This window comes from Rhinopithecus roxellana, chromosome 6 (genome assembly GCF_007565055.1).
Source record: "Rhinopithecus roxellana isolate Shanxi Qingling chromosome 6, ASM756505v1, whole genome shotgun sequence".
In the NCBI taxonomy this organism is placed as follows: domain Eukaryota; kingdom Metazoa; phylum Chordata; class Mammalia; order Primates; family Cercopithecidae; genus Rhinopithecus; species Rhinopithecus roxellana.
In genome coordinates, this window is record NC_044554.1 from 104,507,210 (window position 1) to 104,530,831 (window position 23,622).

Consider the following 23,622-nt stretch of genomic DNA (forward strand, 5'->3'; position numbering starts at 1 on the left):
TTGTATGCACAGCTGGATCATGGTGATTCAAGCAGGGCCCAGCTTAAAGGCCTGTTTCCTCTTTTTTATTATAAACAATGCTAACCTATAAGAGTCGGAAATCCAATACAACGGAGTCTTCTGGAGTCTTCGGCTTTCAAACCCCAGTGCTTAGAGCCAAGCTGTTTCCAACCCCGCATGGCTAGGGGCTGGGCCCCGAGTCCCGTTTCTAACTCTCTGCCGGCGGTTGGACCCCATTTCCACCGCCTGACGGGGCTGGAAGCTCTAGGCCGACCCAGTTCCCCCTTCCAGCAGGGCCCGACCCCTGGGGAGTGACTGTCCGTCAACCCAGGCACAGCCACAGGTCCCCAACCACGGCAAGGGAAGGACCACAGGTGGCCTTTCGAAGAGGAGGAAGGCAGCTCAGCTGTCCTAAAAGGTTTTTTTGTTTGTTTGGAGACGTAGTCTGGCTCTGTTACCCAGGCTGGAGGGCAGTGGTACCATCTTGGCTCACTCCAACCTCCACCTCCTGGGATCAATCAATTCTGCCTCAGCCTCCCAAGTAGGTGGAATTACAGGCATGCGCCACCACACCCAGCTCATTTTTGTATTTTTAGTAGAGACGCGGTTTCGCCATGTTGGCCAGGCTGGTCTCAAACCCCTGACCTCAGCTGATCCGCACCTCGGCCTTCCAAAGTACTGGGATTACAGGCGTGAGCCACCGCACTCAGCCCTATAAACATTTTTGATTTAAACATTTTACACGTATAGCTCAATGGCTGCTGTTAACACCGCGCGCGGGGGCAGGGCCCCACCCCAGGACGCTCCCTGCTCAAGGTCAGCCGCCGCCGCACCAGGCAGTTCCACGCTCCCCGCCTCAGCCCCGGGCCACGTGTTGCCTGCGGCCCCGCCCCTGGGTCACGTGTTGCCTACAGCTCCGCCCCAGGTCACGAGCCGCCAGCCGGCGCGCCCGCCCCCGACAGCGCGGGACTCCTCGCGGCCACCGTAGAAGGGTGTCGGGCGGTCGCCGGGACGGAAGCCGGGAGGCGCTGCCGACCGCGCCTGCGACAGCGTCAGCCCTGCGCGGAGCGCCGGCCCGATGGCGGCGGCGGCGGCGATGGCCGAACAGGAGAACTCCCGGAACGGCGGCCGCAACCGCGGCGGCGTCCAGCGTGTGGAGGGCAAGCTGCGCGCCAGCGTCGAGAAGGGCGACTACTACGAGGCGCACCAGATGTACCGGACCCTGTTCTTCAGGTACCCGCGCCCGGCCCTCGCCGCGGCCCGGCGCCCGCCCCCGCCGCCTCCCATTGGCCGCGGCGCCTCGCCCCGCGCCCCCATTGGCCCGCGCCGCTGCCCGTCGCGGGAGCGAGCTGAGCCAGGGGCCGCGGGTCGCCCGGCGGAGGGTCTGAGCCGCGCCTCCCGGGTTTGGCCCTGCCTGGCCCGGCGCCCCGGCCCCTCGGCCTCCGACTCCCTCCTCGGGTTCCCTCCCCTCCCCTGCGTTCCTCCCTGGCCTTCCCCTGCCCCTACCTTCCACCTGTTCCCTCCTCCGCCCACCCACGCCCCTCAGCCTCCCTCTGTCTCCTCGGCCGCCCCCACACTCGCCCTTCGGTCTCTCTCCTCGGCCGCTCCCCCAATCCTTGGTTTCCCTCTCTCTCCCTGGCCTCCCCCTTCTTCTGTCTCTCTCTCCTCGGCCTCTCCCTGCCCGCCGCCTCGCTCTCCCTGGCTTCCCACTGTTCCCTCCGTCTCTCTCTCTCCTCCCCCTGCCCCCACTCCCGTCTTTCTCTCCTCGGCCTCCCCTTGGCCCCACTCCTTTCTCTCCTCGGCCTCCCTCTGCCCCCCGCCTTTTTCCCTGGCATCCCCCGGCCCCCGCTTCTCTCCTTTCCTCCTGCCCCCAACCCCGGCTGGCTCTCTCCCCAGCCTCGTCCTTTTCGGCTTCCCTCTCCTAGCCTCCACCGCCCCTGGACGTCCCCCACCTCTCCCGTGGCCTCTCCCACTCTGCTTCCTTCGCTAGGCCTTCACCTGCTCCCCACCCCATAACTCCCTGTCCCAGACCTCCGTGCCCGGCCTCCTACTCAGTCCGTGTTCTCTGGCTCCACCGCCCCTCCCCCATCTCCCTCCACCTCTCCCTTGGTCTCCACCTGTTCCCCTCCCCCTGGCCTTCCCAGGCCTTCACCTCCCCCTCCCCCACTTTCTCTTTCAGGCCTCCTTGCCCGGCCTTCCCGTCACCTTTCTCTGCCTCTACCTCTCTGGGCCTCCACTTGCCTTCCCAACCTCTCCCCTGGCCTCCACCTGTTCCGCATTCCCCCACCTCCCTGCCTCCCTCCTCCTGGCCTTCAGGTTCTCCAGCCGGGCCCTACACCGAGCTCCACAGGAAGTCGCTGGCGTTCCTCTCACCGAGGGTCCAGGCTGAGGGTGAAACCGCTTCTCTGTTGACGCTGCCTGGCCTGCCGAACCGAGTCAGCCGCCTCTGGACCTAGGCTCGGTGACACCTGCGCGGTCTGGTGCAGCCTGGAGGGCGAGCGCGGGCAGAGCTGGCTGTGCCGGGTTAACTGCACGCCCCTTGGGACTGTGACCGCTTGGAAGTTCCAGGCTGCTTCGTGGCTTGGTTAATCTCTTCAGGACTGCTCTGTTACAACATTTTTGCTGTCATATAGTTACTGCAAAAATGTTTCAGTTGTTCTGTGTGTGGCATCTAGTAAATTATGCATATCAGGTTATCTCTTACGGCTCAGGTCAGGGAACAGTTTGGCCAGTCACTGGAGGAATTGGGTCTTTTTTTTTTTTGAGACGGAGTCTCGCTCTGTAGCCCAGGCTGGAGTGCAGTGGCCGGATCTTAGCTCACTGCAAGCTCCGCCTCCCGGGTTTACACCATTCTCCTGCCTCAGCCTCCCAAGTAGCTGGGACTACAAGCGCCCGCCACCTCGCTCGGCTAGTTTTTTGTATTTTTTTTAGTAGAGACGGGGTTTCACCGTGTTAGCCAGGATGGTCTCGATCTCCTGACCTCGTGATCCGCCCGTCTCGGCCTCCCAAAGTGCTGGAATTACAGGCTTGAGCCACCGCGCCCGGCCTTGGGTCTGTTTTAAAGATAATTTCAGAGGATTTAGTCATTTCCGTGGGGTACCTTTTACTTCTAAACTGCCGCAGTACAGTGCATGTTTTGATACTGTATTTAAGGGCAGTCTGGCTTTCATACAGTTTAGGCCTGGTTTTATTTGGTTTGGTATTCAGGGGTTTTTTCCTTTTAATAAATTTTTTTTTTTTTTTTTTTTTTTTTTTTTTTTGAGGTGGAGTCTCGCCCTGTCCTCTGCCCCAGTCTGGAGTTCAGTGGTGCGATCTTGGCTCACTGCAACCTCCACCTCCCGAGTTCAGGCGATTCTCCTGCCTCAGCCTCCCGAGTAGCTGGAATTAACAGACACGCGCCAACACGCCCGGCTAATTTTTGTATTTTTAGTGGGGACGGGTTTTCACCATGTTGGCCAGGCTGGTCTCGATCTCCTGACCTCGTGATCCGCCCGCCTCGGCCTCCCAAAGTGCTGGGATTACAGGCGTGAGCCACCGCGTCCGGCCAGTAGACTTTACTTTTTAGAGCAGTTTTTGGTCTGCAGCAAAATGGAGTGCAGTGTGTCCTGAACCCCCCCGCCTTGGACAGTCTCCTGCCCACAGACACCCCTCCAGAGTGGAGTCCCTCAGGGACCCATCTCCCACATCGGAGTTCACGCTTAGTGTGTGTGGGGATGAGAAACCGTGTCAGAGCGTCACACAGCACAACTCCATTCCCTGAATATCCTCCGCTGGGCCTAGATTTTAAATCCTCTCTCTCCATAGCAAGTCCAGTTGTCTGGAGAACTCTAGAGGTGCCACTTTGGTTGCAGTTTGTTAGCTTATGTTTGAATTAAATACCGTCTGTGGTGCCTGGCCTGTGCCTGCGCCCCGGTGGCTGGAATGCAGCCTGGGTAGGCGATTGGTCCGCGCGCAGTGGTGCTGGGTGTGATGAGCCCAAGCGAAGGTGGGCTTACCAGCCCTGGCCAGGGAGGAGATGTCATATCGCTGCTTACTCGTTTGTGCGAGGAAATGAGAAAACAGGAGTGTTCGTGTCAGTCGTTGTCAACCTTAGCTGACCCGAAGGGGCTGGGATGAGACCCTGGCCTCTTGTTTGAAGAGTGTTCACGTTGTTTGTACAGCCCGGGCTGAGGACAGTGGACGTGAGTCCCTGACCGTAGGCTTATGAGGAGACATCTTACATGACCTGAAGGGCAGCCTTGTTTCCAGAATTTTCTATGAACCTCGACATACTATAAATGCACACCAGCGAGGCTACATTGCATCTTATTGTATTGTAGATGCTTTTCTTTTTTGAAAACTGAGCTGTTTAATTGGTTTAGAAAGAGATTCGCTTTCCTCCTTAGATGAAACTACTAATTTTATCTCTGGCAGAAACAAGTCTTTGATGCATGACGCTTATAGCGATACGTTTTTAATGCTGGTTGAATTTGTCACTGAACGTGTAGTAGTTCCCAAATGGCACAGGTTGTGATAGTGCCTTCAGCCTGATTGTTCTTCAGGGATCAAGGCGAAGGTGTCAGTAGTTATTAAACCGTAGAACGCGAGCCTTCCAGTGGGTAGAGGGGCCAGTCATAGAGCTGTGTGATGGGGAACTTTTATGTCGTTCAAGATTCACCCTGATGCCTGCCTTGCCTAGGGATTTGTATATAAATATTTGCTGAATTTGCCAGGCAGTGGTGACTCACGCCTGTAATCCCAACACACTGGGAGGCTGAGGTGGGTGGATCACCTGAGGTCAGGAGTTCAAGACCAGCCTGGCCAACATGGAGAAACCCTGTCTCTACTAAAAATACAGAGTTAGCTGGGTGTGGTGACGCCCGCCTGTAATCCCAGCTACTCGGGAGGCTGAGGCAGGAGAATCGCTTGAACCCAGGAAGCGGAGGTTGCGGTTAGCCGAGATCACGCCACTGCACGCCAGCCTGGGTGATGAGAGAAACTCCGTCTTGATAAATAAATATTTGCCCAATGATTAACCAGAAAAGTGGATCTCCCCCAAAATAAACACAGTGTTCTTTGTTTTGAGCCGCTTTTACGGTGACGGAGGATTTGTCAGTTTTGGTTTTCAGTGATGAGTCCCTGGTCGACGGAATATTTTCACAGTGAAACGGGAGGTGATGAGCGTTCTGTGCTCTTAAGCCCTCTAGACTGGGAAGCCTTCTGGCCACGTGTGACGTTGTGGGGTCAGCTGGCAGGGGCATGGTGCGGCTTAGCTCAGAAAGCCTGGACTTTGGGGTCACACGCCACCTCTTATGGGGCCCGGGACACGTTACTGAACCTCTCAAACCTTGGCTCGGAGCCTTTCAAGCCAGGAATGAAGACTGAGTCAGCAGCGGCAGCTGTCACCTCATTGTCACCTCACTGTCACCTGCTGAGACAGCGTCCTTGTCTTTCCAGGGTAGAATTCCGTGTGGATTCCCAGCTCTGCTTCAGAGCACTCCATGGGTGGGTCGCTTCCAGAGAAGTCACATTCCCCAAGTTACGCTCTTTGTTTTTTGAGACAAGAGTGTCGCTCTGTTCCTCAGGTTGGAGAACAGTGGCGCAATCTCAGCTCACTGCAGCCTCTGCGTCTCAGGTTCAGGCAGTGCTTGTGCCTCAGCCTCATGAGCAGCTGGGACTACAAGGGCCCGCCACCATGCCTGGCCAATTTTTGTATTTTTTGTAGAGATGGAGTTTCACCATGTTGTCCAGGCTGGTCTCGACCTCCTGACGTCAGGTGATCCGCCCGCCTCAGCCTCCCAAAGTGCTGTGATTATAGGTGGGAGCCATAGCACCCAGCTGTTTTTTAAAATGCCTTTCTGCCCATAAATATATATAATTGCACATTTACTTTTTTTTTTTTTTTTGAGACGGAGTCTCGCTCTGTTGCCCAGGCTGGAGTGCAGTGGCGCGATCTCGACTCACTGCAAGCTCCGCCTCCCAGGTTCATGCCATTCTCCTGCCTCAGCCTCCTGAGTAGCTGGGACTACAGGCGCCGGCCACCTCACCCAGCTAGTTTTTTTTTTTTTTGTATTTTTTAGTAGAGACGGGGTTTCACCGTGTTAGCCAGGATGGTCTCGATCTCCTGACCTCGTGATCCGCCCGTCTCGGCCTCCCAAAGTGCTGGGATTACGGGCGTGAGCCACCGCGCCCGGCCGCACATTTACATTTAAATATTTATGAAAAACGTGTAGTTTGGTGAGGTCTGACATGAGTGAACTATGACCAGTCAAGACATGGAATATATCACGGCTCTGTGGGGCTCTGCAACCAGGCCTCCTCGCCCCCACTCCCACCCCTCCCCATCCCTGGCACCCATGCATCTGCGGGCTGCACTTAGGTGAGGTGGCGTTTCCTGGACTTTTATGTACGTGGAATCACAATGTGCGCTTTCTGTCTAACCGCTTGAATTCACGTACCACGGCGACTGGGAGACTCCTCTGGGAGAGTCCGTATTTCCTTTCATTGCTGAATGGTGTTCCCTGTGTGTCTCCAGCAGAATCGTTTATCCCTTCACCTGTCGGGTGAATCTGCCAAAAGATAGTGTTTGTTGACGTATTTTTAAATATTCTAATGTTTATTTTAGCCTCGGGTATGTGTGCAGGCTTTGTTGATTTATTTTTAAATATTTTAATGTTTATTTTAGCCTCAGGTCTGTGTGCAGGCTTGTTACATAGGTAAACTCGTGACTCGGGCTTGTGGTACAGATTATTTCAGCACTGAGTACCAAGCATGGGTACCTGACAGTTTTGTTAAAATGATTTTTGAGTCTCTCCCTCTTCCCTCAGGCAGGCCCCGGTGTGTGTTGGCCCCTTTCTGTCCCTGTGTTCTCATCGTTCAGCTTCCACTTGGAAGTGAGAACATGTAGTATCCGGGATTCTGTTCCTGCGTTAGTTTGTGAAGGATAATGGCCTCCGGCTCCTTCCAAGTTCCTGCAAAGGGCATGATCTCGTTCCTTTTTATGGCTGCATAGTACTCCGCGGTGTATATGGATCACATTCTCTTTATTCATCTGCTGCTCACGGGCCCCCAGCTTGATTCCACGTCTTGCTGTTGTGAGCGGTGCTGCAGTGAGCATGTGAGTGCATGCGTCTTTATGGCAGAACCATTTAGAGTTCTCTGGGTATATATCCAGTAGTGGGATTGCTGAGTTGAATGGTAGTTCTGTTTTTAGTTCTTTGAAGAATTGCCATACTGCTTTCCAGGATGGTTCAGCTAATTTACACTCCTACCAGCAGGGTACAAGGGTTCCCAAGAGATGCCTTTTTTTTTTTTTTTTTTTTTTTTTTGGAGACAGAGTCTCGCACTGTCGGCCAGGCTGGAGTGCAGTGGCGCGATCTCGGCTCACTGCAAGCTCCACCTCCCGGGTTCACGCCATTCTCCTGCCTCAGCCTCCTGAGTAGCTGGGACTACAGGTGCCCGCCACCATGCCCAGCTAATTTTTTGTATTTTTAGTAGAGATGGGGTTTCATTGTGTTAGCTTGATGGTTTCGATCTCCTGACCTCGTGATCCGCCTGCCTCGGCCTCCCAAAGTGCTGGGAGTACAGGTGTGAGCCACTGCGCCCATCCAAGAGATGCTGTTTTACCTCACAGCCACAGCAGTTTAAGGTGAAGGAGAGGAAGGAATGGGGAACCCAGCAGGTTTGGTATCCCTGGGTGTGCGCCCCGCAGAAGTCACGCAGCAGTTCCTGGTTTTGCCTGCTTATGCTAGAGAAGCCGACCTGGTTCACCTGGTTATGCTAGAGAGAAGCCGACCTTGCCCAGTAGATGGCGCTGGTTATGGTCATCACTTGATTTCTTCATACTTTTCCCTGCTGGGATGAGGAGTCGGCATCCAGGCCGGTTGGATTATTAGTGCTCTTTGGAGCCACTATCCAGGCCTTGAGGGGCCTCAGCCTTGGCTGCAGTATTTGTAGATTCACTTTTAGAAACTATCAAGTTTCTAAAACTTTTCTTATCAAGTTTCTTAAACTATCAAGTTTCTAAAAGTGCGGTCAAGAGACCGCAGCCCAGGAGGCAGTGACCTGCAGCAACCGCCCCGCACAGGTGGCGGGTCCGGCTCCTCCTGCCACATGGTTGCTCCTGCGATGTGTTTGCGTGATTTTTTTTTATTGCGGCCTCTGAGCTTCTTTTGTTTCTTCAGTCATCTAAAGAGATTTTTTAAAGGAAAATGGTCCAGTGTGTGCGGTGCACACCGTAGCCCAGGGCCCAGAGGAGCGTCTTGTGAAGGAGTTGTACTTGCTGGCTCAGGTCCCTTCTCAGAGTGACTCCCGGCAGAGCAGAGGGGGCCTCACCCCTCCCTGCAGGAGGCCCTAGCCAGCCCCACATCGGGGCGTGGGTGGCTTTAGCTCGCGGCCGTTGGTGGAGGGGTCCTTGTGAGGTCTGTCGGGCTCCCTGTCCCTGGTTACCTGCGTGTGTCTTGAGTATTTCCTCTTCATCGTCCATGCGTCCCTGATGGCTGAACGCACGAGCCAGCTTCCCTCTGCCGAGAGCGAAGGGCGGGATTCACCCCAGGAGCTTGGTCTTTCTTCATTTGACACCAACAGTTTCTGCTGCTAGTTTTCATGCTTGCGTTTCTGGGTTCTAATTTTTAATGTGTTTGTAAGAGAAGAGCAAAATCAGCTAGATTGTGTGTCCAGACATTCTGCTCTGTGGATACAGATGCTTTGACCGGCAGAGAGCACCCCCGCTCCCTGGCTCTCAGCGCCTCTGTCAGCAGGCAGAAGCCGTTTCCCTGTCTGGAAGGCATGTCTGGGTGTCCACACAGCACGGCCAACAGCGCGCAGCGTGCAGAGCCGGGCCGGGAGAAGGCCCAGCCATGCCCGGCTGCCCCCTACTCTCCCTGGTCTCGGGCCTGAGAGGGTACCCGTCCCGCTTTAGTCACCCGGAAACCAGAATCCTTCACAGCTTCCGGAATTCTCCAGTGCAAGAGGAAGCCATCCATGTTCAGAGCTGCTTTAGACGGTGTGCCCGTCACCGGCATTCCTGGACCTGGAAATGGGCACCCCCAGCCAGGCCGGGGACCACTGTGTGCCCAGAATTCTCCTCCCATTCTTTTTCCCCTCGCCTGGCTCACAGCTGCCCCGGCCACAAGGCGCAGTCCAAGCCGGGCCGGGGGCCGAGACCATCGCCAGTGCCCCCCAGAGCAGGCTCCTCGTGCAGGAATACGGGTCACTGCCTTCCAAGGAGTCCTTTTTCTTCTTCTGGTTTTTAAGCTGCCACCCCTTGCTTTTCCTCCGATAGAAGCATCCAGAATGCTGTAGTATCGGCGTAAGCAGAAGCCGGTGTGGTGCTTGCTCAGGGGCAGTGCATGTGGTTCTGCCCATGGCCCTGCTGGCGGCAGCGTGAGGCCGGGTGTGTCTGGAAGCTTGTTTTTCCAGAGTGCCCTGTGTCAGACGGCTCCCGGCCTCCTCTGAGTCAGTCACGGCCCTGCAGGACTGGAGCTAGGATGGCCGGTCACAGAGTCAGTGGTCCTGTCAAGGCTCCTGCTGTGGTGTTGGGGTGGGTCTCCCTCCAGAACCTTCACTGTGCGGGGAGCGCAGCAAAACCTGAGGCCTGTCAGTGGCCTGCGGGCTGACGGGGGGCGGGGGCACTTTCTCTCTTGGGTACAGGCTTTTCCCTCCTGGTGCCCTGCCTCTGTGCAGCCCGACGGGGTCTCCTGTGGTGGGAAGGCATGTGTGCCAGGCTAACAAGATGCCCCAGTCATGGCGGGGCTGTCTGTGTTTGTGATCCCTGGCTGTGGTGCCTTCTGAAGAGGAACCCTTTTTCTGTGGTTAACTGAGCAGGCAGCCCTTCGCGTTCTCAGCTGGCCGTCCCATCCTGGCAACACCAAGCTTATATTCCGGCCCTCAGCGGCATTGCTGTGTCTGTTTATCACCTGCACTGCAATTGTTTTTTGTTTGTTTTTGGGGGATGGCACCTCGCTCTGTCATCCAGGCTGGAGTGCAGTCGTGGCTCACTGGAGCCTTGACCACCTGGGCTCAAGAAGTCCTCCCACCTCAGCCTCCTGAGTAGCTGGGGCCACAGGTGCACGCCACCATGCCCAGCTAATTTTTGTGTTTTTTGTAGAGACAGGGTCTCACTATGTTGCCCAGGCCAGGCTGAAACTCATGGGCTCAAGCGATCCTCCCACCTCAGCCTCCCAAAGGACTGAGATTACAGGTGTGAGCCCCCGAGTCCGGTCTGCACTGCCGTTTACTTAATATTTTTCTTTAACTAGATTTATTTTTAAACAAGGCTTTGTCCAAGGACATTTGGCTTGCAGACACAGAGCTGATTAACTGGATATGTATTTTTTGATAAGGCAGTTAAGAAAAATGTGTAGCTGATGAAATAACATGTGCTGGGCCCCACCACTGGGTCTGGAAGGTGCAGCGCGTCCCAGCAGAGGCCGCCTCCTGCCCACCACGCCTGCTGTTCTCACAGGCAGGGCCTCTGCTGCTTAGAGCAGTGTGGCCATCTCGGCTTCTCTCCTCATCGTCTGTCGCACACTGGTCCCCACCACCCTCTCGCCGCCCCTGCCTCTGTCCCTGTGTAGCCCGAGGAGCTCCAGCTTTCCCCGCCAACGGTGCTCTGGGAGTGGGGACGTGATGCAACGGTGCACCCCAGACCCTTCCCTGCCCTGGGGGGAGGAGTGCGGCATGCAGAGGGGCAGAGGGCAGGGACACTGGCCCCATGGGGGAAAAAGGTCCCCCTTGGTGGGACCCCAGCCTGGAGTCTGCTATCCTTCGGCCCCTGCCTGTGACCACTGAGCTCTCAGGTGGCCACGTGCACATCCCCCGCTCCTTCCCTGTCCACCTGCCTCGCCCAGTGGTCTTTCTGGTCCCAGCTGCTGAAACCAGTGAGCTGCGCCAGGGTGAGGCTGCTTTCTGGCTCCTGGTGTATTTGGACACAGATGGGCCCTTAGTTAGTGTCCAGAGGCGCCCCACGCCACCCTCATGGTCAGCATGACGCCCAGGACAGACCCTCTTCACATAGCACCTGGGCCTTGGGAGCTGCTGCCTGTTCTTGGTGAAAAGCATCTGTGCATATGGGGAGCACCGCTTTTAGGATGCCACCCGTTCCTGGGCGCCTTGTTTTTAGCTTCTGACCTGAAGATGAGCGGGGAGTGTGGTGGTGAGAGCGTGTGGGTGCGGCTCACGATCTCCTCTCTGTGGCAGGTACATGTCCCAGAGCAAGCACGCGGAGGCCCGGGAGCTCATGTACTCAGGAGCCCTGCTGTTCTTCAGCCATGGCCAGGTAAGCCGTCTTGTTCCTCCTGCATCCCTTCCTGCTCCGGACAGGCAAGTTGAGGTGGGAGTGACACGGGAGGGGCCTGACGGGCATACCCTGGGCTGCCCTGGGCCTTGGCCACTGGGCCTGTGGGTGCAGAGGGGCCCAGAGTCCCTGACTCGGCTGCTCCACTCTCAGGGCTGAGACGCTGCGCTGCGTTTGTGCACAGTGGTGCTGAGCGGGCATTTTGGTATAAACGGCCCTGTCCATTTTTATTTGATTCTTGGCCAGGAGATCTCTGTTTTTTGGCAGCATTGCCAAGGGACGTGGTGCTCAGAATAGACTCCTCAGCAGTGGCCGCGCTCTGGCTTCTGCTGGAAACCCAGCCTTGTCTTTTCTGTCCTGAACAGGTCAGAGCTTTGTTCTTGATTTTTGTGTGTTTCTCTCTTTTGTAGCAAAACAGTGCAGCAGACTTGTCCATGCTTGTCCTGGAGTCCCTGGAGAAGGCAGAAGTGGAGGTGGCCGACGAGCTGCTGGGTGAGCATCCGGCTCTCCACCCCGGGACCCTGTGACAGCGGCCTTTGCGCCCCTCCCCAGGCCTGTGCGCTGTGTTTGGTGTCTGCGTTTGGGGGTCTTGTGTGCTCTCGGGTTCACTCTGCTGCAGAGGCCGTTCTCACCAGGTCCCGGTGAGCCAGGCCCCCCTGGCTGGCCCTGGCCCGAGCACACTGCAGGCTGAGCAGCACCTGCTGTGACTTGTAGGCAGAGTATGATCGGGGCCCTGGCCTCTCCCCTGCTCTGATGGACAGTGGCCTCCCCGCCAGCTGGCAGGGTGGGCGCTGGTTTAGGGTGGGGCACCGTTTTGTCCAGGGATTTGACTTGTCGGCATGTCCCGTCGTGTGAGCGTGGGGTTGGCAAAGCCCTTCTGTGGGCGGCCTGGCTACGAGTCCCACTGCTAGTCCCTGCTGCTCTGGGAGATGCCCCCAAGCCAGAGCCAGGTACCCAGAGTGGCCACAGGTGTTCCTGGACTCCAAACTCCCCACAGCACCTTCCCCAGCCCCTGCCTCGGCCAGGGTGTCTGTCCTTCCTCACTGTGCTCTGGGGCCTGTGGTGCTGGCACCGCGGTGGGCAGGTCAGCGGGGTGGCCCACGGCTCACTCAGGGATGCCCACCAGCTTCCTCTCCCCATTAAGTAGTTGCGGATTGAAATCCACTTCCGTAAGGCGTGTGGTACAGAGAACTGGAGTTGCTGTGCGTTCCTCTGATGAGGGTCTGTGCTGTTTGCAGAAAATCTGGCTAAAGTGTTCAGTCTGATGGACCCCAACTCTCCTGAGCGCGTGGCCTTTGTGTCCAGAGCCCTGAAGTGGTCCAGTGGAGGCTCCGGGAAGCTGGGCCACCCCCGGCTACACCAGCTGCTGGCCCTCACCCTGTGGAAAGGTAGGCCTGGGGCCAGGCGGGCTTGGGCCCCTCTCTGCTCTCACAGTGTTGATGTGTACTGTGCATTCCAGTCCATCAGAGTTGCCCACTGGGGCAGGGGTGGGGTTTCACCCTGTGGTCATGTGGGTCGGTCCATGGAGGCCTGTGCACCATGCTAAGCCCCCGATCAGATCCACTGCCCCTGAGAAGCTGCGAGACGGGGGGCAGGCGACCGCCTCTCCAGGCCTTCCGGTGGGATGTTCTGACCCTCAGGGAGGCAGCCGCACCCTCACAGGGCCTACACGTGCTGCTGCTCCTTTCTGGAACGTTCTTTACAGCGCTGGGATGATGCCGTGCCTTGTTTTTCTCCTTTACGCTGACCTCATCTTCTCATGAAGCCTTTGCAGGGATTAATCACCCTGTGATGGGGCTGATGAAGCCTCTGTGCGGGTTAATCACCTGTGGTGGGGTCTGGCTGGCTGTGTTGTGCAGCTCTGAGGCGGGAGTGGTGCTGGGTAAATCTTCATTGAGTGACTTGAATGAGGTGCTAATGGGGGTTTAGAAGCGTCTTCCCCAGGGCATTCCCTGGGAAATGGGGTGGCAAGTGGCCCCAGTACCGTGAGATGGTTTCCTTCCTGCCGTAGGGAGGCCTGCTCGGGTCTGCATGCACCTGGGCTTGGCGGGTGGGGAGGCGGTACCCAGGGCAGCCCCTGCATTGGAAGCTCTAAGAACTTGGATCTTGGTTGAAGGCCTTTGCTCCAGAGACCAGGGCTCTGAGCTTGAACAGCTCCTCCTAGACACAGCTGTGCTCCACCTGGCGTGGTGGCAGCTGCATGAGGGCCCGTGTGCTCTGCACACGTCAGCAGCCCCGAAATGCACGCCCATCCGACCTTGTCCCCGGTCATGCAGGTTCCACCTGGGCTGTGACGGGAGGCTCAGCGCCCTCAGGCACCTGGCAGGCCTTCCTGACCTTCTCCCCAAGCGACAGGAATGGGAAGGTTGCAGATCCAAGTAGAGTTAGAAGGCTCTTCTCAGAGGAGCCTGGCAGAACCCAGCCCTGGCTGTGTGCCGAGTGGCAGGGCACCCACAAGGAGATGAGCCAGTGCCCACCTCTCACCTCGGTTTCCCCGTGGTCGCCTCTTTCCTCAGAAGGGGCTGGCCCAGGCTGGTGCCTCCTTGGTCCCTGGAGCATACCTGCTGCCGCCTTCCCTGGCCTCTGGCTACAGCAGGCCTCCCGTACTCCTGTCCCCGAGCCAGCACGCCTCCACACAGAACACGGCCGCAGATGACCCTCCTCTGCCCTGCATAGTGAGCTGCCGCCTGTGTGGGTCCCACTGCCAGGTTGGGGAGGCAGGAGCTGCCCCCACACCCTGCCTCCTAGCTGTCGCCCGTGTTTCAGATGAGTCAGGAACACCTGCGTCAACACTGGGTGGCCGCCCTTGCCACTCCTGCGCACGGGCCCTGTGGGGAGAGCCAGGCAGTGGGTGGCGTGGGACAGGTGATGCCCAGTGCCCAGGAGACCTGCCTGGCAGTTCCTAAGACAGGCACAAGCGATCATGAGGGACGTACGTGTCTATCTCCCCACCCACCACGGGGTTAGGTCGAGGCAGTCCAGGGAGCGCGTGGGAGGGCTGTGCTCGGGTGCATCTGCAGAGATCCTCTGAAGAGGGGCCCTGGCTGCCTCCCATTGGGGTAGGCACGGGCCCAGATCCCCGACAGCATGACAGCGCTGTGAGACTTTGATGGACCTCACCCGGGGAGCCTGCTCCACGCCAAGGTAGCCACGCACAGCCTCTGCGGTCCTAAGCACAGGCCCCATACAGGACCTGAGGCTGGGGCTTCACGACACTTGGGCTGTGTGCTTCCCTGGTGCTTCCCTCCTGGGGATGAAATCACACCCATAGGTAAAGGTTTGGGAGTGTAGGGAGACAACAGGAGACAAAGCAAGGTGACAAGGACTCTGGCAGCCACAGAGGCAGCAGGAGGGCCCTAGAGGCTCCTGTCGGGCAACGCAGTCGGGAAAGGGCCCACTAGATGGGAGAGGCAGGTTCCTGGTGAGTGCTGAGATCTGCACCGTGGGAAGGGCTGGGCTCCCAAGGCATGCATGGGGCCTGGGAGTGGAGTGAGTGTGAGCAGGGTGTTAGGATGGGGCCTGGGAGCGGAGTGTGAGTGGGTGTTAGGGTGGGGCCTGGGAGCAGAGTGTGAGCGGTTGTTAGGGTGGGGCCTGGGAGCAGAGTGTGAGCGGGTGTTAGGGTGGGGCCTGGGAGCGCAGTGTGAGCGGGTGTTAGGACGGGGCCTGGGAGCGCAGTGTGAGCGGGTGTTAGGACGGGGCCTGGGAGCAGAGTGTGAGCGGGTGTTAGGACAGGGCCTGGGAGCAGAGTGTGAGCGGGTGTTAGGACAGGGCCTGGGAGCAGAGTATGAGCGGGTGTTAGGACAGGGCCTGGGAGCGGAGTGTGAGCGGGTGTTAGGGTGGGGCCTGGGAGCGGAATGTGCTTTTGAGATGTCGAGGGTTGATCATTGGGTCAGTGTGGTGAGCACATCAGGCTGGTTTTGACTGTTGATTACATGCTAGATGCTAGGCCCTGATTACATTGCTCCCTGTAAGTTGCTTCTGGTAGGTGGGGAGGGTCACATGGTAACACTCTGTCATTGGTCATCACAACGCACGTTAATGTGATTGGATTCAGCAGTTCTGAGAGCTTGGAGGATGAAGGTGTTGCATGGCTGAGTGACTGTTCCCTGGTGATCTGTTTGTTTGGTGCTGTGTGTGAGGTGTGGGCCGGCTCTGAGTCCCTGTCGGGTACCTCTGCCTGTGGGCTCTGGCTGGGCTCTCCTCCAGGGCGGGCAGGTGGACTACAATTAACATAGAATATCTTTCCACTGACCGGGCGCGGTGGCTCACGCCTGTAATCCCAGCACTTTGGGAGGCCGAGGCGGGTGGATCACGAGGTCAGGAGTTCAAGACCAGCCTGGCCAACATGGTGAAACCTCATCTCTACTAAAAATACAAAAATTAGCTGGCCATGGTGGCATCCACTTGTAATCTCAGCTATTTGGGAGGCTGAGGCAGGAGAATTGCTTGAACCCAGGAGGCAGAGATTGCAGTGAGCCCAGATCGTGCCACTGTACTCCAGCCTGGGTGACAGAGCAAGACTCTGTCTCAAAAAACAAACATACAAGAATATCTTTCCACCTTTCCTGTTCTATATTATATTCATGAAATGCATTCAAATTTTTCTGTGTTTCTTTTGCAGAACAAAACTATTGTGAGTCGCGGTATCATTTTCTGCACTCAGCGGACGGGGAGGGCTGTGCCAACATGCTGGTGGAATACTCCACGTCACGCGGCTTCCGCAGCGAGGTGGACATGTTCGTGGCCCAGGCCGTGCTGCAGTAGGTGTTGGTGGCTCTTCGGGTCTTGGCTTCCATCGCTGCCTTGGCCAGGCGGCCTTAGAGCAGGTCCCCTTGTCCCCTGCCCGAGCTGTGCTGCAGGATAAACTGAGTTCACTCTGGGCAGAATCCACAGTGCACTTGTCAGCCAGAGTCACCCGTGATTTTTCATAAGTTTAACCAATTTCAAGAAGTATCTTAGAAACTCCCCCTTTCCCGACGGGCACTGGAGCGCCCTCCACAATGCGCCTCTCGCCCACTGCCGGGAGGCCCCGCGGCCTCTGCTCTACTCAGGCCTGCCTTGGCCTGTTCTTTCCTGCAGTATCTGGAAACGCGGAAATGCACACCCAGGTCATAGAATGTGAGCATCTACCCTGCGGCCCCTCCCGCCAGCTCGCTGGGGCATCCTGCAGGCCGAGCTCCGGGCGCTGGCCTCCGCTTCCTTTCTCATGAAAGCCTTATTCGTGTCCATCAGTTTCTTCCCACAGAACAAATGTGGATTTCAAGACGGGCGTTGGGGAGTTAACGTGGGATCTGGGGACAGACACCCTCTGACCTCAGTGCTGCCCACTGCAGAGCTCTGCCAGGAGCTGGCGTCTGTGACTTAGATGAAAAGCTGGGTCAAACCTGGAGCTCCCTGGTTCTGCACCACCCTGCGTGCACGTTTTCTCTGGGCTGACAGTGGCCCTGCCCCTGGGACACTGAGCCCTCCCTGTGGGCCCTCCTCGAACAGGAGCCAGGGTCTGTGCGGCACCCGCCGGCTGCTGGGCCGTGGCTGAGTGTTCTGGTGCGGGCCAGCGCCTGCAGGGTGCGGGCAGCCTGAGGAGAGGAGAGCTTGCTCAGTGCATCGCGTGGACGGGGCTCAGGCTGGGGCCCAGCTCCAGAGCCTGGTGACCTTCCCAAGCTTCATTCTCTTCACCTGCGAATTGCAGGCTTCCCCGGTGTGCCCTGCACGTGAGGGGAGACAACGCGTGAAGCACTGAGTGCCTCCGTGCCTGGGGCCGCGGGACCTGTGGGCACACAAGCTCGGGAAAGACATGTCAGAGGCTGGCACCTGTGCGGGCAGAAGCCATATCCTCCAGCCCTTCCACCACCAGCATGTTCTCATTTCCAGGTTTCTCTGTTTAAAAAACAAAAGTAGCGCATCAGTGGTCTTCACGACGTACACCCAGAAGCACCCGTCCATCGAGGACGGGCCTCCGTTTGTGGAGCCGCTGCTCAACTTCATCTGGTTCCTGCTGCTGGCTGTGGACGGGTGCGTCTTGGTGTCTTGGCGGTGGGGTGTGAATGTGTGTGTTGTGTGTAGACGTGGCATGGGTAGCTGTGTGGGTGTGTGTGCAAGTGTAGTCATGGTGGGGGTAGCTGTGTGGGTATATGTATAGGGTATGAGTGTTGGGTGTAGACGTGTGGGTGTGTGTGCAGGGCTGTTGGGTGTAGACATGGTAGTGTGGGTAGCTGGGTGTATGTGGTATGTGTGCAGGTGTGAGTGCAGGTGTAGGGGTGGGTGTGTGCAGGTGAGTGGTGGGTGTAGGGGGTGGGTATAGATGTGAATGGTGTGGGGGGTTGTGTGCAGGTGAGTTGGGTGTCAATATGGTGTGGGTAGCTGTGGGGGGTGATGTGCAGGTGCTGGGTGTCCATGTGGTGATGTGGGTGTGTGTAGATATGTGCGTGTGTGTGCAGGTGTGTTGTAGGTGTAGAGGGGGGAGTGTGTGCAGGTATGGGGTGTCGGGGGTAGTTGTGTTGGGGTACATGCAGGTATGTGTGTTGGGTGTAGACATGGTGAGGGTGGGTGTGTGGTGTGTAGGTGTGTTGTGTGTAGACGTGTGGGTAGCTGTGTTGGGGCGTGCAGGTGTATTGGGCATAGACGTGGCAGTATGGGTTGCTGTATGTGTGCAGGTGTTGAGTGTAGACATGGCATGGGTAGCCATGTGGGCGTTTGCAGGTGTTAGGTGTGGGTGTGGTGGTATGCACAGGTGAGTGCTGGGTGGGGCATGGTCATGTGCGCAGCTGTGTTGGGTGTGTAGGCGTGGTGTGTGCAGGTGTGTGTTTGGTGCAGGCGCAGTGGTGTGTGCAGGTGTGGTGCAGTGCAGGCGCGGTGATGTGTGGTGAGTGGTGTGTACAGGTGTTCAGTGCAGGCGTGGTGTGTGCAGTTGTGTGCGCAGGTGAGTTGGGTGTAGGCATGGTGGTGTGTGCAGGTGAGTGGTATGTAGATGCAGTGGTGTGTGCAGGTGAGTGGTGGGTATAGGTGCGGTGGGGTGTGCAGGTGAGTGGTGGGCATAGGTGCAGTGGGGTGTGTAGGTGAGTGGTGTGCGCAGATGAGTGTTGGGTGTAGGTGCGGTGGTGTGTGCAGGTGAGTGGTGTGTACAGGTGTTCAGTGCAGGCATGGTGTGTGCAGTTGTGTGCGCAGGTGAGTTGGGTGTAGGTGCAGTGGTGTGTGCAGTGTAGGCGTGGTGTGCAGGTGAGTGGTGTGTAGTTGCAGTGGTGTGTGCAGGTGAGTGGTGGGCGTAGGTGCGGTGGGGTGAGTGGTGTGCACAGATGAGTGGTAGGTGTAGGTGCAGTGGTGTGTGCAGGTAAGTGGAGTGTACAGGTGTTCGGTGCAGGCATGGTGGTGTGTGCGGTTGTGTGCGCAGGTGAGTTGGGTGTAGGCGCGGTGGTGTGTGCAGGTGTGCAGTGTAGGCGTGGTATGCAGGTGAGTGATGTGTAGGTGCGGTGGGGTGTGCAGGTGAGTGGTGGGCGTAGGTGCGGTGGGGTGTGCAGGTGAGTGGTGGGCGTAGGTGCAGTGGGGTGTGTAGGTGAGTGCACAGATGAGGGTTGGGTGCAGGTGCATGTTTGGTGTAGGCGTGGTGTGTGCAGGTGAGTTGTATGTAGGCACGGTAGTGTGTGCAGGTGTGTTGGGCGTAAGTACGGTGGTGTGTGCAGGTGAGTGATGAGTGTAGGTGTGTGTGCAGGTGAGTGGTGCACAGGTGAGTGGTGGGTTTAGGTGCGGTGGTGTGTGCAGGTGAGTGTTGGGTTTAGGCGTGGTGTGTGCAGGTGTGTTGGGCCTAGGTGCAGTGGTGTGCGCAGATCAGCACTGGGTGTAGGCGTGGGGGTGTATGGGTTAATGGTGTGTGCAGGTGAGGGGTGTAGGCACGGTGGTGTGTGCGGGTAAACGGCGTAGGCGCGGTGTTGTGTGCAGGTGTGCAGTGTAGGCATGGTGTGCAAGTGTGTGTTGTGTGTAGGTATGGTGTGCAGGTGAGTGGTGTGTGCAGGTGAGTGCTGGGTGTAGGCGCAGTGGTGTGTGTAGGTGATTGTTCGGCATAGGCACGGTGGTGTGTGCAGGTGAGAGTTGTGCGCAGGTGAGTTTGGTGTAGGCGCAGTGTGTGCAGGTGAGTGTTGGGTGTAGGCACAGTGGTGTGTGTAGGCGCAGTGGTATGTGCAGGTGTGTTGGGCATAGGTGCAGTGGTGTGTGCAGATGGGTGTAGGTGTGCAGGTGAGTGGTGTGCACAGGTGAGTGGTGTAGGTGTGACGTGTGCAGGTGTTGGGTTTAGGCACAGTAGTGTGTGCGGGTGAATGTTGGGCCTAGGTGCGGTGGTATGTGCAGGTAAGTGTTGGGTGTGGGCGCAGTGGTGTGTGCAGGTAAGTGTTGGGTGTAGATGTGTGAGGTGAGTGGTTTGGGCAGGTGTGGGGTGTAGGTTCGGTGGTATGGGCAAGTGAGTGCTGCTTGTAGGCGCGGTGGTGTGTGAGGGTGAGTGGTGTAGGTGTGAGTGCTGGGTGTAGGCGCGGTGGTGTGTGCGGGTGAGTGTGGTCCTGTTCTCCTCACCTAGCACATCCTTGTGTCTCTGTGTCCCAGTGGGAAGCTAACGGTGTTCACTGTGCTGTGTGAGCAGTACCAGCCATCCCTCCGGCGTGACCCGATGTACAACGAGGTGAGAGGTCAGGGCTGGGGAAGGAGGAGGGACCCCAGGGCCTGGGTCTGCCGGCTGCTGAGCCTGCTACCTCTGCCTTGCAGTACCTCGACCGCATAGGACAGCTGTTTTTCGGCGTCCCGCCCAAGCAGACGTCTTCCTATGGAGGCCTGCTCGGTAAGCTGGGGCGCCCTTGCCACGCCCACTGCAGCCCTGGGTCGGTGTGGGGTTGTCATCTCTGCCCAGGCAGGGCCAGTGCAATCTTTCATGTGGAAGTGATTTTCTGCTCTTTCAAATGTTTCTCAACTTTTTTTTGTTAGTAGGAAATTATATTTTAGAGTAGAGAATTCTAGCACGGTGCCTCCCAGCCCCGTCTCCACTCCAGAGCTCCCCATCCCTGAGGTTTCTCCCACTTCCTGGCAGGGGTCACGTCGTGTGGCCTGCTGCGTGCTCACCTGTTTCTCCATGCGCCATGCCAGGTGGCCTCTGTGAGCCTGGTGTGCCCGGAACACTGCTGGCCATTGTGCTGGGGCAGGCAGTGCTGCCGTGGCTGTGGGGTCACGGCAGGGCAGGTGTCTGTGGGTGGTGTCCCATGCCACCGTGGGAGAGGTCCCTCACTGAGGCGCCTGCCTTCCCAGTGTCATCAGTTTGGGTTTAGTGGGAGGTGTGAGGCGGTGACCTCTCCCCACAGCTGTCTGCCCTGATGCAGCTGCATGGTGTGGCAGGCCCCGTCCTCCCGGGGTGCCCACCCACACACACTGGCCCTCACTGGGCCCCACGGCACAGGCTCCTCTACCCAACACCCGTCAGGAGCGCCCTGACTCTTCTGCATGACTGTCCTGTTGAAACCGCAGCCTGGGCTCCTGTTCCACAGAAGCGTCGTCGGGCATGTCCTGCAATTGGGGTGACATTGTGGATAAGAGAGGGTGACACCGCCACGACCATGTCTTTGTGTTCAGAGAACACGGTGTAACGTCTCATTTGGTCGTTTCAGGAGACGTTTTGAACTTTGGCTTTGTGTGTAGAGTAGTTGATTGGGTAAAAATCGGATGACAGTGACTGCAGTTGGCCCCTGTGGGAGCAGCCGTTGAAGCTTTGGTGCATCTGGTTGATTCGTGTGTCACCATAGGGTGCGGCGCACCTGTGCTCTACGGTAGCGCTTCCCTTTGTTGAAAAGTGTCTTTCTGGCCGGGCGCGGTGGCTCACGCCTGTGATCCCAGCACTTTGGGAGGCCGAGGTGGGCGGATCATCTGAGGTCGGGAGTTCGAGACCAGCCTGACCAACATGGAGAAACCCCGTCTCTACTGGAACTACAAAATTAGTCGAGCGTGGTGGCACATGCCTGTAATTCCAGCTACTAGGGAGGCTGAGGCAGGAGAATCGCTTGAACCTGGGAGGCAGAGGTTGCGGTGAGCCGAGATCATGCCATTGCATTCCAGCCTGGGCAACAAGAGCGAACTCCGTCTCAAAAAAAAAAGTTATTTCCGTGAGGTTGTGTTGGCTTTGTAGGGCCCTCTGTGGAGGGTGGTTCTCTAGGCCCCCATGGCTGTTCCCTGGTGCCGTTGGTGGATGTGGAGGGCGGCTCTGTAGAGCCCCCGTGGCTGCTGCATGTTTTGAGTATCTCTCTATGGCCATCGGCTCCCTGTCCTCCAGAGGGTCCTGTCCTGGGGTTCCTGGGTCGCAGACAGTAGCGTTGTGAGGCTTTTGCTGGTTGCATGGGACACTGGGACACTTCACGAGACGTCTGTGGGAAGGAGGGGCTTGGGGGCTTGTGGGAGGCTGCCTAGGCCTGACTGCCACAGTGTCCTTCTTTCCAGGGAACCTTCTGAGCAGCCTGATGGGCTCCTCAGAGCAGGAGGAGGGAGAGGAGAGCCCCAGCGACGGCAGCCCGATCGAGCTGGACTGAAGCGGCCAGGCCACGTGGAGACACCACGGTTGACGACGGCTCAAGGGACGTTTCAGAGGCGAGTCCTGGGTGGCTCCTCGCCTGGGGGCTCCCGGCCCTGAGGCTGGCGGTGGCCGCGTGCCAGCGCGTGTCTGTTTCTGTGCGGTGGCTCAGGGTGGCGCGGCTGCGGGTTGCTGTGCTGCTGGGGCCCGGGAGTGGGGCCTCGCCCCTGCTGGCCGCCGCGTCCCCCGAGATTGACCACAATAAAAGCACAGGCCTTGCCGCGGCGTCACCCTCTCCCACTCCTTTGTTCTGGGTCCTTTCGGGAGGGCTGATGGGCAGCACAGGAGGCCCGTCCTCAGCGGGGACTGGGCACATCATGCTCCTTGCCTGGCGTCCAGCATAGCTGCGGTCACCAAAGCAGGCGCTGGCCCTCAGACATGAGCGCCCAGCCGGGGTCCATGTGGTCTGCAGATGCGAGCGGCTGTTTTTGAGCACGGGGTCACCCTGCAGTCACGGTGAACCCTGTCGCAGACGGAGCGCACGTGCCCACGCCATGTTCTCACGCTCGGTGGAGGGACGCGTGTGGCAGGACGGTGCCCACGGGTACTTGCAGCTGTGTCCCATGTGGCATCCCGGAGCTGTGCCCTGCCGGTCTCTGTCAGCACCACGCTGCTGTGCTGGAAATGCCGCTTTAAAAAGGGATACCATGGGACTCTGCCCATCTCTTTCATAATGCAATATTTATTTGTATTGGGTGATTTTTTTGAGCTGACATTTTAGGTTTTAACCAAATAACCGGTCCAGGAGTGAGCAGTTCCATCCTCTGTCACAGATGCTATTCCAGATGTTACCAGAACAATGACAAAAGGGGAGATGCTCTGTTTTTTCACAGTTAAATGACAGTTGTAGATTGATACACAGTTGTGCATGGGAAGGGGAAACGCACAGCTTTATTTCCTGTAAAGTGGACTTTAAGGAAGGCTTGTGTGAACCGTTGCGCATAAATAAACCCTTTCTACCGGGCTGTGCGACGCTGGTCCTTTCTCGGGCGCCCACCCGTGGGCGTGGGGGCCTCTGCTCTCAGGGCTGTGCCTGGGAGCCCCCAAGAGGAGGCGTGCCCTGTGGCCAGACTGCCCGTGCATGGACGGAGCAGAGGGCTATCAGGAAGTCTCACGTTCACTTGGCTGTGATTTTAGAAGTAAAGTTGTGTCATTTCCCCGCCCCGCCGTGCAGAGCCCCTGCCCTGCCCTAGGTGCTGACAGGCCCCGTCCCTGCCGTGTGGCACTTGCTTTGAATAGCGTGTGTGATCCGGAGTGACTGAGGATTTTGTGTGTGCAGCGTCACTCAGGCTTACCGTGAGATGGCAGGAACAGCTGGCCAGAGCCCTGCAGGCGGCCCCCCATGGCCTGTGCTGAGCCTGCACCGCGGCGTCCGCCTCTCCCTGCCTCAGGACTTTGCAGCAGAGTCACGGTCCATCCGTCTGCCTGCTGGGAATGCTGCCAGCGAGGGGAGGCCCTTCCCCACAGCTGTGTCCACACAGGGAGGTGTGGACGGATAGCGAGCGACCCTTGCCGCAACCACCTTCTGTGCCTGTGCATCTTGCCTGGTTTGAAAAATGCTTTCCCCCATTAAAAAGTTGTTCTGTGGTCTTTAAAATGTGACGGTCATCAGCGTCCTCCGCGCACACGTGGACACATGGGGACACGCACTCACACAGCATGTGCCCACACTTCCACGCTGTGGGGAGCCTGGGGGCACTGCTGGTTGCCCCTGGGGGTGTGTCCCCTGGGGGTGTGTCCAGCACAGCCCAGGGCTCTC

The 23,622-nt window shown here is 57.9% G+C and overlaps 1 protein-coding gene across 5 annotated transcripts; it reads left to right on the plus strand.

Moving 5' to 3' along the window:
- The first annotated feature begins 982 nt into the window (after positions 1-982).
- On the plus strand, positions 983-23,468 carry GET4 (guided entry of tail-anchored proteins factor 4). Of its 5 annotated transcripts, XR_004057951.1 has the most exons (10): positions 7,505-9,520; positions 11,179-11,257; positions 11,686-11,767; positions 12,514-12,663; positions 15,897-16,035; positions 17,147-17,287; positions 19,862-19,937; positions 20,021-20,093; positions 21,734-21,880; positions 23,143-23,468. XR_004057951.1 is itself a non-coding variant. In XM_010366631.2 (9 exons), exons 1-9 carry the CDS (start codon positions 1,079-1,081, stop codon positions 21,820-21,822), a joined length of 984 nt encoding a protein of 327 aa, XP_010364933.1. In that variant the 5' UTR covers positions 983-1,078; the 3' UTR covers positions 21,823-22,828. The 5 variants fall into 5 exon arrangements, 4 of the variants coding, with proteins under 4 accessions (XP_010364933.1, XP_010364936.1, XP_030788271.1 ...); XM_010366631.2 differs by lacking the exons at positions 7,505-9,520; positions 23,143-23,468 and adding an exon at positions 983-1,233 and having other exon boundaries at positions 21,734-22,828; XM_010366634.2 differs by lacking the exons at positions 7,505-9,520; positions 23,143-23,468 and adding an exon at positions 1,797-2,461 and having other exon boundaries at positions 21,734-22,828.
- Positions 23,469-23,622: the final 154 nt, after the last annotated feature.

Coding starts and splice junctions, on each gene's coding strand:
- GET4 (XM_030932410.1), top strand. CDS start 9,330: ATGTGGTTCTGCCCATGGCCCTGCTGGCGGCAGCGTGAGGCCGGGTGT. Junction 12,664..15,896: donor GGCCCTCACCCTGTGGAAAG/GTAGGCCTGGGG, acceptor TTTCTTTTGCAG/AACAAAACTATTGTGAGTCG. Junction 17,288..19,861: donor CTGCTGCTGGCTGTGGACGG/GTGCGTCTTGGT, acceptor TCTGTGTCCCAG/TGGGAAGCTAACGGTGTTCA.